General features: G+C 46.8%; 2 protein-coding genes across 3 annotated transcripts; one reads left to right on the top strand and one right to left on the bottom strand.

Annotated features, from left to right (window-relative positions):
- Positions 1-693: 693 nt before the first annotated feature.
- On the bottom strand, positions 694-2,547 carry LOC138822981 (basic proline-rich protein-like). The gene has a single exon (XM_070015927.1). The coding sequence runs from the start codon at positions 2,545-2,547 to the stop codon at positions 694-696; it is 1,854 nt and encodes a 617-aa protein (XP_069872028.1).
- Pbk (PDZ binding kinase) lies at positions 791-13,524 on the top strand. Of its 2 annotated transcripts, none has more exons than XM_070016013.1 (8): positions 791-905; positions 3,484-3,562; positions 5,858-5,951; positions 8,453-8,595; positions 9,043-9,212; positions 9,758-9,887; positions 12,180-12,359; positions 12,771-13,524. In XM_070016013.1, the coding sequence occupies exons 2-8, from the start codon at positions 3,505-3,507 to the stop codon at positions 12,968-12,970; spliced, it is 975 nt and encodes a 324-aa protein (XP_069872114.1). In that variant the 5' UTR covers positions 791-905; positions 3,484-3,504; the 3' UTR covers positions 12,971-13,524. The 2 variants fall into 2 exon arrangements, with proteins under 2 accessions (XP_069872114.1, XP_069872115.1); XM_070016014.1 differs by having other exon boundaries at positions 3,413-3,562.
- The last annotated feature ends 1,352 nt before the right edge of the window (positions 13,525-14,876 follow it).

Genomic DNA, 14,876 nt, shown 5'->3' with positions numbered 1-14,876 from the left:
ACAATCACAGCTACTCAGGAGGCTGAGATCTGAGGATCACAGTTGGAAGCCAGATCTGGTGGGAAAGTCCATAGGCCTCTTATCTCCAATTAACTACCAAAAAGCCAGAAGTGGAGTGTGGTTCAAGTGGTTGAGCACAAAGCCAAGTGAGAACATGAGGCCCTGACTTCAAGCCCAAGCACAAGCACAAAAATAAACGAATAAATAAACAAATACATAGTTTTTAAAAATTGCTTCATATAAACGATCTCTTTGGAGGTTGACTAGAAGTGAGTTCACTATCCTGAAAACTGGTAAAGGAATGGAACAATGGAGTGTTTTGTTTTTTAAGTGTGTAATTGGGTCACAGAGTAGTTAGTGAAAGGAAAATGGTTGGCTACACAGATGTAACAAGACAAAAGACTATTTTTTTGTTCTTTTCTAAACAGCCTCGTCGTTCTCCTAACCAATTTGCAAGCGTGCACACAGCCTGGAGGAGATTTACAATGCATCACAATAAATTACAGAGCTGACAGCCTTTAAAACAGGCACACTCACACTCCACACCTGTGTGCTCACGACGGGCCTCCGATGGATCCAAGTCAGAGTGGATATATTAAAAACAAATGCGTAAAGCGATGATGCCTTTGGGCGGTCAGTCAGTCGAGGGTCAATCACAGCGGAACCTGGCTTTCACAGCCTGGAGGACAGGACTCACCCGGACCGCAGATCTCCCCCCACAGCGCGACCTGGACGGCGCGCGGTCTTGCGTCCCTCGCGCCGCCCCGTAGTTCGCGGCGCGCGCCGATTCAAACCGGCCGGGCCGTTGGGCGGCGGGTGCAGGCGCGGGTTTGGTCCGGACGCGCGGGCGGCTTTCCGGACGTCCTCGGGCCGCCCGGTCCTCCTGCAGCGGGCGCGCAGCTCTGGTGAGGGGGCGCCGGGGCGGGGCGGGACGCGGCGGGGCGGGGCTGGGGCCTGTCCCGGGGTGCGGGGCTGGGGTCGGTGTCCGGGGTGCGGGGCTGGGGTCTGTGTCCGGGGTGCGGGGCTGGGGTCGGTGTCCGGGGTGCGGGGCTGGGGTCTGTCCCGGGGTGCGGGGCTGGGGTCGGTGTCCGGGGTGCGGGGCTGGGGTCTGTCCCGGGGTGCGGGGCTGGGGTCTGTCCCGGGGTGCGGGGCTGGGGTCTGTGTCCGGGGTGCGGGGCTGGGGTCTGTCCCGGGTTGCGGGGCTGGGGTCTGTCCCGGGTTGCGGGGCTGGGGTCGGTGTCCGGGGTGCGGGGCTGGGGTCTGTCCCGGGGTGCGGGGCTGGGGTCTGTCCCGGGGTGCGGGGCTGGGGTCTGTCCCGGGGTGCGGGGCTGGGGTCTGTCCCGGGGTGCGGGGCTGGGGTCTGTCCCGGGGTGCGGGGCTGGGGTCTGTCCCGGGGTGCGGGGCTGGGGTCGGTGTCCGGGGTGCGGGGCTGGGGCCTGTCCCGGGGTGCGGGGCTGGGGTCGGTGTCCGGGGTGCGGGGCTGGAGTCTGTGTCCGGGGTGCGGGGCTGGGGTCGGTGTCCGGGGTGCGGGGCTGGGGTCTGTCCCGGGGTGCGGGGCTGGGGTCTGTCCCGGGGTGCGGGGCTGGGGCCTGTCCCGGGGTGCGGGGCTGGGGTCTGTCCCGGGGTGCGGGGCTGGGGTCTGTCCCGGGGTGCGGGGCTGGGGTCTGTCCCGGGGTGCGGGGCTGGGGTCTGTCCCGGGGTGCGGGGCTGGGGTCTGTCCCGGGGTGCGGGGCTGGGGTCTGTCCCGGGGTGCGGGGCTGGGGTCGGTGTCCGGGGTGCGGGGCTGGGGTCTGTGTCCGGGGTGCGGGGCTGGGGCCTGTCCCGGGTTGCGGGGCTGGGGTCTGTCCCGGGGTGCGGGGCTGGGGTCTGTGTCCGGGGTGCGGGGCTGGGGTCTGTCCCGGGGTGCGGGGCTGGGGTCGGTGTCCGGGGTGCGGGGCTGGGGCCTGTCCCGGGTTGCGGGGCTGGGGTCGGTGTCCGGGGTGCGGGGCTGGGGTCGGTGTCCGGGGTGCGGGGCTGGGGCCTGTCCCGGGTTGCGGGGCTGGGGTCTGTCCCGGGGTGCGGGGCTGGGGCCTGTCCCGGGTTGCGGGGCTGGGGTCTGTCCCGGGGTGCGGGGCTGGGGCCTGTCCCGGGTTGCGGGGCTGGGGTCTGTGTCCGGGGTGCGGGGCTGGGGTCTGTCCCGGGTTGCGGGGCTGGGGTCTGTCCCGGGGTGCGGGGCTGGGGTCGGTGTCCGGGGTGCGGGGCTGGGGTCTGTCCCGGGGTGCGGGGCTGGGGTCGGTGTCCGGGGTGCGGGGCTGGGGTCTGTCCCGGGTTGCGGGGCTGGGGTCTGTCCCGGGGTGCGGGGCTGGGGTCGGTGTCCGGGGTGCGGGGCTGGGGTCGGTGTCCGGGGTGCGGGGCTGGGGTCGGTGTCCGGGGTGCGGGGCTGGGGTCTGTGTCCCGGGGTGCGGGGCTGGGGTCGGTGTCCGGGGTGCGGGGCTGGGGTCTGTCCCGGGGTGCGGGGCTGGGGTCGGGGACGTCGGGCGTCGCTGGGCCCCGAGGGCGCGTCCCCATCGCGGGGCGGGAAGCACCGGCCTCCCCGGAGACCCCCTCCGCCAGGGTGGCTTCTGACTTCCGGCCGGGCCCGTCCCCGCAGAGGGAGCCCCGCCAGCTCCGAGGGCCTCCTCCCCTGCGGGCCTCCTCCCCGGCGGGCCTCCTCCCCGGCGGGCCTCCTCCCCTGCCGGCCTCCTCCCGGCCAGCCTCCTCCCCTGCGGGCCTCCTCCTCTGCGGGCCTCCTCCCCTGCCGGCCTCCTCCCCTGCCGCCTCCTCCCCTGCCGGCCTCCTCCCCTGCCGGCCTCCTCCCCTGCCGGCCTCCTCCCCTGCCAGCCTCCTCCCCGGCGGGCCTCCTCCCGCCCGGCCTCCTCCCCTGCGGGCCTCCTCCCGCCCGGCCTCCTCCCCTGCGGGCCTCCTCCCCGCCCGGCCTCCTCCCCTGCCGGCCTCCTCCCCGGCGGGCCTCCTCCCCTGCCGGCCTCCTCCCCGGCGGCCTCCTCCCCTGCGGCCTCCTCCCCTGCGGGCCTCCTCCCGCCCGGCCTCCTCCCCTGCCGGCCTCCTCCCCTGCCGGCCTCCTCCCCTGCGGGCCTCCTCCCGCCCGGCCTCCTCCCCTGCCAGCCTCCTCCCCGGCGGGCCTCCTCCCCTGCGGGCCTCCTCCCCTGCCGGCCTCCTCCCCTGCGGGCCTCCTCCCCTGCCGGCCTCCTCCCCTGCGGGCCTCCTCCCCGGCGGCCTCCTCCCCGGCGGCCTCCTCCCCTGCCGGCCTCCTCCCCTGCCGGCCTCCTCCCCTGCCAGCCTCCTCCCCTGCCGGCCTCCTCCGGGCAGGCGGGCTGGTGGGGGGCAGAGCAACCCGCGGGCTTCAGGGTTCTCGTAAACGAAGTCTGGTTCCTAGAATTACAGGATGAAGTGAGAGTTAGTAGTGTAAGGTTAGCCCGGAGTAAGCTGGCGTTCTTCACCCTGCAGCATAACTGAGTGATAGTGCCAATGGAAGGAATCAGCAATTTCAAGACACCAAGCAAATTATCTGAAAGAAAGAAATCTGGTAAGATGGCGGATGGTTGTTGCTACTAGAAATGCTTAGCATTTTGTTCTGTAATTTTTTTAAACAAATGTTTCGTGTATTTAGGCATATGTCACCTTTATAATGTTAATTTTAACCAATAGGACTAATTGACTAGGACATTGTTATCCATGGGCTAATTTTACTGGCGCTCTCAGGACCTGGAGGTTCTGCCTGGTAAAAAAATCAATCTCCCTTTAACCACTTAGGGGTTGCTTTGATTTTACTCCTCCCTATATCCATTGCTCTGAGGTAAAGATGTTTTCTAAGTCAACTCAATGCACAAAAAACCTTTAGATATCCATGTATAGAAAGTGAACCTTTACTCTTAACTTACATCAGATACAAAATGGCTGAAATTAGAAAATTTCCAGACAGTATCATAGAAAAATCTTATATTTACTCATTTATTCTATTAGCTTGTGTGTGTGTGTCTGTGTCTGTGTGTGTGTGTGTGCGCGCGCGTGTCCCGTGTGCACTGGGACTTTTGCCCTTAGAGCCTTGAGCTCTTGCTTAGCTTGTAGCTTTTTTTGCTCATGGCTGGTGCTCTACTTCTGGCCTTTTTTTTCCCCCAGCTGGAGCTTGAACTCAAGGCTTTAATGCTGTCCCTGAGCTTCTCTTGCTCAAGGCTAGCACTTTACCACTTGAGCCACAGTGCCACTTCCAGCCTTTTCTGAATACTTTATTGGAGATAAAAGTCTCACAGACTTTCTTGCCCCAGCTGGCTTTGAACTGCCTTCAGAGCTCAGCCTCCTGAGTAGCTAGGATTACAGGCATGAGCCACAGCCCCTGGCTGTGTTTTGCTTTTCAACTGGAGATAAGTCTCCTAGACTTTCCTACCCTAGCCCCCATGGTCCTTAGTATCTTAGCCTCCTGAGTGCTGAGGTAGGAGGTTGACTACAGACAGGAGCCACCTGTGCCCAGCAACATTAGAAAAAACAAAAATTCTTTACAATGTTATATATTGGTAACATGTAGATGAAAACATTTAATTTTTCCCCCTTCAACCTATACTTTTTTCCTTACCACACTGTGTTCAGCATATTTTTTTTTCTTTTTTTTTTTTGCTTATGTGGTGCTGAGGAATCGAACCCAGGGCCTCATGCATGCAAGGCAAGCACTCTACCACTGAGCCACCTTCCCAGCCCATCAGCATATTTTTAAGTAGAAGTGTATGTGGACACACTGTACTTGCCTTGTACCCAGTACAGTGTATTACATGTGGGTTTTTCAGATCTTTAACAGGTTGGACAATTTTCCTTTTGTCCCTATTCTTGGGATGTTGAATTTTGTGAAGTGATTTTTCTTAATCTGTTGCCATAAATTTGTCTAATCTTTTGCAAATTATGTTAATGAAAATTAACACAGTATCAAAAAAACCTTTCCTATGGGGCTGGGAAGGTGGCTCATTGGTAGAGCGCTTGCCTTGCATGCCTGAGGCCCTGGGTTCGATTCCTCAGCACCACATAAGCAAAAAGAAAAAAGCCGGCAGTGGTGCTGTGGCTCAAGTGGTAGAGTGCTAGCCTTAAGCTGAAGAACTGAGGGACAGCGCCCAGGCCCCCCCCAAAAAAAATTAAAATTAAAATAACAGAATGGAAGAAAGGTTAATTGAACTTTAAGACATAGTGACAAAAATAATCAAAATGAACACAGAGGAAAGATAAGGGTGAAAAAAAATCAGTGAATGATGAGACACTTGCAAAATAGTAGATGCAAATTCAACCAGATAACTTTATTAAGTGTAAATATGCTGATGAAGTCTTACCAATAAACTCTGCCCAGAGGAAGATGTTCTGTACAGAAAACACAGTACATATGTAACTGAGCACTGGAAATGGAGTTAGTACAAATGAGGAACTGAGTTTCTCATTTTATTTAATTTTGATTAATTCAAATCCAAACTTAAGTAATCATGGCTAATGGCAAAGCAGTCTAATCACAGGAAGTCATCTGAGTGTATAAAAATGAAACAAAATGTATCTTCAATAGAACTTTAAGAATGTTAGGATGGGGCTGGGAAGGTGGCTCAGTGGTAGAGTGCTTGCCTTGCATGCATAAGGCCCTGGGTTTGATTCCTTAGCATCACAAAAGCAGAAAAAATCAGAAGTGGCACTGTGGCTCAAATGGTAAAGTGCTAGCTTTGAGCTGAAGAGCTGAGGGACAGTGCCTAGGCCCAGTGTTCAGACCCCAGGACCGACCAAAAACAATGTTAGGATGCTTTTGTAGAGGTCTCTTTAACTAAAATTTCATTTTAAAATTTCTCTTTCTGATATTTAGTATCATGTTTAACTCCAAGTGTAAACATTCCTGCCTCTCCATTTATGAAAAAGCTTGGCTTCGGGACGGGAGTGAATGTTTACCTAATGAAAAGGTACGTTGGAGAGTTCACACAAACCATTTTCTTGTAACCCATACTTGTATTGCACTGGAAAAAAGGAACATGGAAATTCAGATATCCAAATGTAAGATGTGTTCCTGATCCTACCACACTGACTGCCGGAGCTCTGCCCGCCTTGCTTTTCTTCCTTGGTTAAAAGGGAAGTGGCTGAAGAAAGATTTTCTTTATAGCATTAATGTCTTATAAGGAAACCTTATAATGGCTTATAAAGTCTCACAAGGAAACCTCAGGGAGAAAGCCAATGGTGTGGACAATGCATGTCCTATCTGGAGGGTTGTCTCTGCAGGATCTTCTGGCCTAACAAGTCAGGTCTCTTATTTCTTATGGCATCGTGGTTAAAATGAGGAAATGCCTGGTCTTTTAGTGGAAAATTGTGTTTGAAGAAAGATGAAATAATTGAACAAGTAGGGTGCTCGTACGTAGCTTATAATAAAGACATCAACAGATGGGTTTTCTGGAATTTCTTTTAACATTACCTAGTTTCATGCTTGTTATATGTATGCCTTAATGTATTCTTAGAATCAGCCTGACTAGTTTAGCCTTTTTCTTAGGATATCTTTGCTTCATCTAGTTTGTATTATTTCCACACAGACATGCTTTCTTTTTTGTTGAGCAGAGCTGGGGTTTGGACTTGGTCTCCCATTTGCTAGTCATGTACCCTACCACTTTAACAACTCCTCCCTGGTCTGGACTACATGGTCCTTTGTGATTCTCCACATAGTTGGGACAGAGGTATCTGTCACCACCCCCAGCCATTTTGCTTCTTTGTGACCAGGATGATAGAATGTACCACCAAGGCCAAACATTGGTTGAGATGTAATCCTACAAACTTGGTGCCCTGGCTGGTCTTGAACCATGGTCTTGAAACACCACTTTCCAAGTAGCTTGGATTACTGGCTTTATTAAATACTTATAAATACTAATTTTATTAAAAGTCTAGTTGAGAATATTCTCAATTAGGGTGAGAATGGGATTGAACCTAGGGCTATCACAGAGCTACACTCTAGCTCTTACACAAAGCTGTTCAACTAAGCCACATATAAGACATTCTTACTGTCTATTTTTAAAAAATGTCATCTGTGTTCTGTTGTCTGTCTTTCCCATGCTTTTTGATCCTCATATGGTCTTTTCTTTGTCATCAGTGTTCTGAAGTTTCACAGTGATTTAAAAAACTACAATGTCGTGTGTCCCCTGTCCCATTCCTCCTCCCCCCCCCGGCTTTTTTTTTGGGGGGGGAATCCGGTTATGGGCCTGAACTCTGGGCCTGGGCGCTGTCCCTTAGCTCTTCAGCTCAAGGCTGGCACTCTACCACTTGAGCTATAGCGCCACTTCTGGCTTTTTTTTTTTTTTTTTTCCTGCTTATGTGGTGCGGAGGAATGTAACCCAGGGCCTCATGCATGCAAGGCAAGCGCTCTACCACTGAGCCACCTTCCCAGCCCTCCCCCCCACCCCCCTGCTTTTTAAAATCTGGAATCCTGTTTGAATGTTAATTTACTGGCTGATCTTTTATTTTTGTTCAATTATCCTATTTTTTATCTTTTTTTTTTCATTCTGTTCTCTGCAAGGTTTTATCAACTCTATATTCTGAGGCTTCTTGGCTTTTTTTTTTTTCTATATTTTTAGTTGTCTTTTAAAACAATTGCACCCTAAGTATTTTGGGAGTACTAAGAACATTCTAAATCTTAAGGTTAAATTTTGTCTTGCTCTTCTGAGGGTCTTCCCCTATCTTTGGACTTTTATACTATATACGTGTCAGATAAAACCTTTCCCTAAATTTTTTTTTCTTTACTGCCTTATGTAAGACTCTATTAAAATGGCAAGTACAAAATTAAAATTTGACGTTTTTCTCATTTATATGTTCATTATTCTCCCCTTACGCCTGCCTTAGCATGTGTGAAAGATAAAGATGACTTCTGTGTTGAGGTGCAGTGCTATTCTTCAGGTAATCATAGAGGGGCCACGTGTGTCTCATCTCTTCTCAAGTTAAATTTCATAAATTTCATTATTACTGCAGCATCCTATACATTATCTCTGATACATATAACTATTATAAGTAGTTTGTATCCTGACATGCTGAAGTAGGAAAGTTAAACATTGTCATTTTCAAATTTTTTTTTCCATTTCCTGCAACTCGATGATCAGAGGTGCAGAGGCATCGTACCTTTGTGTTCCTCCCCTAGAGTATCCTTCTTTGGTCTCACTCTGTGAATACCTTAGAGACCAATATCACATTTGAAATTTATAACACTTATAACATCCCATCTTTATCCTTCCTCCTCCTCCCAGTGTATAAGTGATCAGGCAGTCATCCTCTGGTTGAAATAGAACTTCAGATAGTCTAAAATACTGTTAAGAATATTTAAACATTATAAAAAACTAGAAAGTTCTTGTTATCATTGAAAATGTATTATAGTTTTTATTCATTTCTATACTTTTAAGCTTATATATATGTGTGTATATACATACACATTTAGATCTCCAAGAGGCCTGTCTCATTCTCCCTGGGCTGTAAAAAAGATAAATCCTATATGTAATGATCATTATCGGACTATTTACCAGAAGAGACTAACTGATGAAGCAAAGATTTTAAAAAGTCTTCATCATCCAAATATCATAGGTAAGTTTTAATTCAGTGGTAATAGGCATTATGTATACCCTTTCTTAGCTGATTTTACTAATCAAAATGAAGTAGATGCATAGATTGTTGGGAAGCAAATTAATATGAGTTATCTAAAATAAAAATGTGCATGAAATGCAAACTCCATAGTCATACTTCATGAGGATAAATGTAGCCACTACAGGGCTATAGTGAATTGGTCTCTATTAAGTAGTAAATTAGATTCCTGGTTGTCATTTTACTTTTTTGGTACATGGAAGGCTGCTGAAATCACTCTATTTAGGGAAGCATAAAATAGTAAAAATGTTCTGGCTTGTACTGAGTTAGTTTTGTACATAATAGCTATTTCATGGTTAGTGTTGATCCATGTTTTCAGTCCCATTACTGTAAAAACCAATTACCATTGTTTACCCTTTTCTAGTAAAGAAATGTTAACATTTTCTTTAGGTTATCGTGCTTTTACTGAAGCCAGTGATGGTAGTCTCTGCCTTGCTATGGAGTATGGAGGAGAAAAGTCTCTAAATGACTTGATAGAAGAGCGAAATAAAGAAAGCCAAGATCCTTTTCCAGCAGCTATAATTTTAAAAGTTGCCTTGCATATGGCGAGAGGACTGAAGGTAACCACCCCCTTCCATTTACTGTGAACTGGGATGAAGCTCAGAGTCCTTGAACATCGAATTACACAGTGAATGCTTTTTCCTCTCAAGGAGAGAGTCTTCCATTTCTTTATTTCTATCAGCAGAGAATTATTTGAAACCCTCACATTGGCTTGAAATAAGCTAAGGTAGTTTTGTAGTAGAAATCACATTAGATGGATTCATATACTTAGTACACATTTAGTAGTTATTCCTGGAGGTATACCCTAACCTACTCATTAATAAAAGCAAATTTCTTAATGATTTCTTAATCTTGATGGTGTAAGTTTTGACATTATTAAGTATACATATATAGGTCCAGTGAAAAATGCTTTCCTAGCTTGCTGGCTGAGGCCCAGGCTGGCCTCAAAGTACTGTCTTTCTGAGTTCTACCTCTCAGGTAGCTGGGATTACAGACGTGAGCCATTGTGCCTGGTTCAACATTTTGTTGTTTTTTTTAATTTTGAAATTTAATAAAATTTTATTCATATTTCTTTTCATATGTGTTTAATTTGTTACAATTTTAGTATCTGCACCAGGAAAAGAAACTGCTTCATGGAGATATAAAGTCTTCAAATGTTGTAATTAAAGGTGATTTTGAAACAGTTAAAATCTGTGATGTAGGAGTCTCTCTACCACTGGATGAAAATATGACTGGTAAGTAGCAGTATCTAAATCTTTTCTTTTGATGTTGATGGTGGTAGTAGTGGTGGTGTTTGTGGGACTTGAACTCTAATCCTGGGTGCTGTCCCTCAGCTCTTCAGCTCAAGTCTAACACTGTACCACTTGAGCTACATCTCCACTTCTGGTTTTCTGGTGGTTAATGGTGATAAAAGTCTCATGGACTTTCCTGCCCAAGTTGGCTTTGAACCGTGATTCTCAGGAGCTACCAATGTCCTGCTAAAAATTTTATCTAATTAAAAAATGCCTAATATTTACATATTTATTTGTTTATTTTATGTCAGTCCTGGGGCTTGAACCTAGGGCCCAGGTGCTTTCCCTAAATTTCTTTTTGCTTCAGGCTAGGTCTCTATCATTTGAGCCACAGCTCCACTTCCACTTTTGGTCATATAATTAGAGGTAAATGTCTCATAGTTTTTCCTGCCCTGGCTAGCTTCGAACTGCTATCCTCAGATCTCAGCCTCCTGAATAGCTAGAATTCCAAGTGTGAGCCACTGGCTCCCAGCGACAGTTACACTTTATTTATTTATTTTTTTTTGGGGGGGGGGGTCTGGTCATGGGGCCTGAACTCTGGGCCTGGGCGCTGTCCCTCAGCTCTTCAGCTCAAGGCTAGCGTTCTACCACTTGAGCCACAGCACCACTTCTGGCTTTTTTCTTTTTGCTTATGTGGTGCTGAGGAATCGAACCCAGGGCCTCATGCATGCAAGGCAAGTGTTCTACCACTGAGCCACCTTCCCAGCCCCAACAGTTACAAACAATACATAATAAAAACTCATGCTTCAACATTGAACTTGAAAAGCAGATAATAAATGTCCTTCCTCTTCTATGTTGCCTCCAGTTAGCCTCCAGTCCCCTCCCTTTCACATATATGATATAGATTATCAGCTTCTTATAAGAGAATGTGTGCCTATAGAAACACACTATTAAAAGATATACATTGTTAAGTTTTATTTTCTTGGAGGGATAGGGTCTTAATATTCAGTTGGTCTTAAATTCAAGATCCTGCTTCCAAGTGCTAGGATTGTAGCATGTTGCACCACATTTAACCCTTAACTCATAGAATTTGAAAGCTATAAAACATCTGAGATGGGCTGGGAATGTGGCTTAGTGGTAGAGTGCTTGCTTAGCATGCATGAAGCCCTGGGTTTGATTCCTCAGTACCTCATGAACAAAAAGCTAGAAGTGACGCTGTGGCTCAAGTACTAGCCTTAAGCAAAAGAAGTGTAGGGACAGTGCCCAGGCCCTGAGTTCCAGCCCAGGACTGGCAAAAAAAAAAAAATTAAAATTTTAAAATGTGAGAATGGAAAATAGGATTTTGATGAGATTTTTTTAAAGGGATGTAGTTTTAGTAACAGAAGATTTGGGAAATGGTAGAAGAAACTGGCATGGAACCAGGAAAGAGGAATGCTACGAAAAGCGATTTTGTGTTGCCTGTTGGCCACAGCCTAACTCATTCTTGTTTTGTTTTTTATTACAAATATTGACCATTCTCTTAATGTTCTTGATGAGGAATCAGCCATGAGAATGCTTTTCTTTAAAATATTATTTAGCCCAATAACTAGTGAATTTGTCTCTATTAATTTAAGTTAGAGGTAGTTCATGAATGCTGTTGAAAAATTCCGTTACCATTGGCAGAACTTCATAATATTTAAGAATAAATTCAATGAAAGTATATGGTCTCTACTTAAAAGAATCACGGAGATGTAACTACAGTAGAGAAAACTACCATGAGTGGTATATTGAAAGACTTGAGACTGTTCCTGTTAGATCTTAGATTCATCTACAGATTTGATTCAATTCTTGCTGGCTTTTTCATTGAAATTAACAAGATGACTGGTGTTTAGAGGGAATGTCATTCCTAGGCAAATGCTTTAAGGGCCCACATATGATTTGGCCCTCCCTCCATTTCCTGACTGATCAGTCATGGAGGCAGAGACAGCACAGGTCATGCAATGGGCTCAAGCCCACAGCTTGCACATGTCCTTGAAGCCAGGCAACAAAATCTGGGCTCTTGAATCTGTAATCTGGACCTCCAAGTCTATAGACCTCTCATCTCCCAAGAGAATTGCCAACTAGGCAGCTTTTAAAATGTTTTAGCCTGATGGGGAAAAAATAATCCTTATTAGTGAATGTTTTCATGCTTAATGGCTATACAATTGATTTGCGAATTCCTTATTCAAATTATTTGCCCATTGTTCTTTGGTTGCTTATCTTCATTATTTCTGGTGCCTTGCCTCAGGACTATTTTGCCTGTTTTGCTTATTTCAGTGACTGATCCTGAGGCCTGTTATATTGGTACTGAGCCATGGAAACCCAAGGAAGCTTTGGAGGAAAATGGCATTATTACTGACAAGGCAGACATATTTGCCTTTGGCCTAACACTTTGGGAAATGATGACTTTATCTATCCCACACATTAATCTCTCAGATGATGATGATGATGATGAAGGTATAAATTGAAAAAAGTTTAAATTTTTTTTTTCTCACTTTTATGTTTGAAAAATAGCATCTCTCTTCCCTAATACTAGTTTATGTATGCTATTATGTCATTCCAGTACAATTTAAAAGATTAATTTATTTAGTAGCATAGTTTCTAAGATGCAAATTAATTAATGCTGGTGACTAAAAAATCCTCCTTACCTGAGATTAGAAAGTTATCATAGATAGGGTTGGGGGTAAGAGTCCTATAAATCTAAAGACACTTTCTAATCTGCCTGGTAGTGAGATGAACAAAGAGATCATTTGTGGTGTTATCTGCAAAGCACACAGATAAATTCTTGTTTCTGGAGGGTGACCTATTAAGCTTATCTATGAACTTAACTGATAGTTTCTTGCTTTAATCTCTCTCCTTCATGAGCAGATAAAACTTTTGATGAAAGTGACTTTGATGATGAAGCATACTACGCTGCGTTGGGAACCAGACCACCTATTAATATTGAAGAACTGGATGAGTCTTACCAGAAAGTAATTGAACTCTTCTCTGTGTGCACCAATGAAGATCCGGAAGATCGTCCTTCTGCTGCTCAGATTGTTGATGCTTTGGAGCTAGATGAGGAGTGACCATGTTCACACTCACTTCAGCATGAAGTATGGCTTGTGTTTATAACCGTTCTCTTCATTCAATGTTTAGTTGCTGTGGTCTGTAGTCATTGTACTCTGGACATGGCCTATTTTAGGGCCATATTCTTAGCATAAGCACTTGGTGTACTGGGGTTTTCTGGGTCTAACATTAATTTGAATCGAGTAACTGTTACATTTATTAAGAATCTCAGATATTCTCTTTTACTGGATGGATCTGTAAAATTAGCACTTTATGTGGTACAAAGTGTACATACATTTAGCTGAACTTCGTTGGCTGTTGTGTTTATTAAATGGTCTCCTGGGACCTGAGGAGGGATGATGCACTCTGTGGGTATCCTAGACTCTCCTTACAGTTTGTCCTGCTGCCTCAGCTCTCCCCAGACCTTTGGTGTTTAATTTATTAAATTTGTTTTCCATACTGAGATTCCTTGTTTAGTTTTTATTTACTAATCTGTATCCTAAGAAGCATTTCAAAGCTGTGTTGAAAGAATAATAGGACAATACAGAATAAAGGACAGTTTGAGTACTAGAAAGTGTCTCAGTGTTATTTTATGCTCTAATTAATTGGAGTGTTGTCATTTAATGTGGTGAATGAATATTAAATGGGTTTCTTTTGCTTTCAACCTTATTTTCTTAATCTGAAAAATGAGGTGGATTTGGATCAGTAGTTTCTGTGATCCACAGCTCCTGGGAACTTTCAAAGTTATTGAACTATAATTGTGAACCTTGGGTTCTGTACCCAGGCTTGTCTACACAATTTAAAAAATTACTGTCAACAGGAGAAATTCTAATTAAGAACCATCATTTTTTTTTCTTTCTTTTTTTTGGGGGTCCGGTCGTGGGGCCTGAACTCTGGGCCTGGGCACTATCCCTCAGCTCTTCAGCTCAAGGCTAGTGCTCTACCACCTGAGCCACAGCGCCACTTCCAGCTTTTTTCTTTTTGCTTATGTGGTGCTGAGGAATTGAACCCAGGGCCTCAGGCATGCAAGGCAAGCGCTCTACCACTGAGCCACCTTCCCAGCCCAGAACCATCATTTTCTGAGCTATAAAAAATTGTTCAAACTGCTGGGTGCCAGTGGCTCATACCTCTCATCCTAGCTAGTCAGGAGGCTGAGATCTGCAGCAGGACCAGCAGGAAAATCCATGAGACTCTATTTCCAATTAAGCACCAAACAAGCTGGAAATAGAGCTGTGGCTCAAGTGATAGAGTACTAACTTTGAGCAAAAAAGCTCAGGGACAGTGCCCAGGCCCTAGTCAACAGTAATTTTTTTAAGTGTTAGGCATCAAGAGGTAGTTAAATTTGACATGGCTCTGTGGCTTAGTTAGCTAAATTCCCTGTCTTTTTTTTTTTGGTCCATTTGTGGGGCCTGAACTCTGGGCCTGTGCGCTGCCTCTCAGCTCTTTGGCTCAAGGCTACTCCACCACTTGAGCCACAGCGCCACTTCCGGATTTTTTTTCTTTTTGCTTATGTGGTGCTGAGGAATTGAACCCAGGGCCTCAGGCATGCAAGGCAAGCGCTCTACCACTGAACCACCTTCCCAGCCCCTAAATTCCCTGTCTTGTAAAAGGTAATTGCTTTTGAGTAAGATGGTAATGATAGTTAAGATGACTGAATTGTTGGCATTGCTTTCATTTTGCAGGGGTAGAGGGGAGGTGGAGGTACATCAGTCCTGGGGCTTGAACTCAAGGCCTAGGCACTGTCCCTGAGCTGCTTTTGCCCAAGGCTAGTACTTGACCTCTTAAGCCACAGCACCACTTCTGGCTTTTTCTGTTTATGTGGTACTGAGGAATTGAACCCAGGGCTTCATGCATACAAGGCAAGCACTACCACTAAGCCACAATCCTAGCCTATGCTTTCATTTTTAAACTGTGTGGTATGAAAGT

Source organism: Dipodomys merriami, unplaced genomic scaffold, assembly GCF_024711535.1.
Source record: "Dipodomys merriami isolate MVZ:Mamm:240054 unplaced genomic scaffold, mDipMer1.0.p SCAF_12, whole genome shotgun sequence".
Lineage (NCBI taxonomy): Eukaryota > Metazoa > Chordata > Mammalia > Rodentia > Heteromyidae > Dipodomys > Dipodomys merriami.
This window is presented reverse-complemented; position numbering and strand designations above follow the sequence as displayed.

What these genes read in the sequence shown, in the direction of transcription:
- Pbk (XM_070016013.1), top strand. Translation starts at nt 3,505, where the DNA reads ATGGAAGGAATCAGCAATTTCAAGACACCAAGCAAATTATCTGAAAGA. An exon ending in TCATCATCCAAATATCATAG is followed by an intron (nt 8,596 to 9,042) that starts GTAAGTTTTAAT and finishes CATTTTCTTTAG; the next exon opens with GTTATCGTGCTTTTACTGAA. An exon ending in ACTGGATGAAAATATGACTG is followed by an intron (nt 9,888 to 12,179) that starts GTAAGTAGCAGT and finishes TGCTTATTTCAG; the next exon opens with TGACTGATCCTGAGGCCTGT.
- LOC138822981 (XM_070015927.1), bottom strand. Translation starts at nt 2,547, where the DNA reads ATGGGGACGCGCCCTCGGGGCCCAGCGACGCCCGACGTCCCCGACCCC.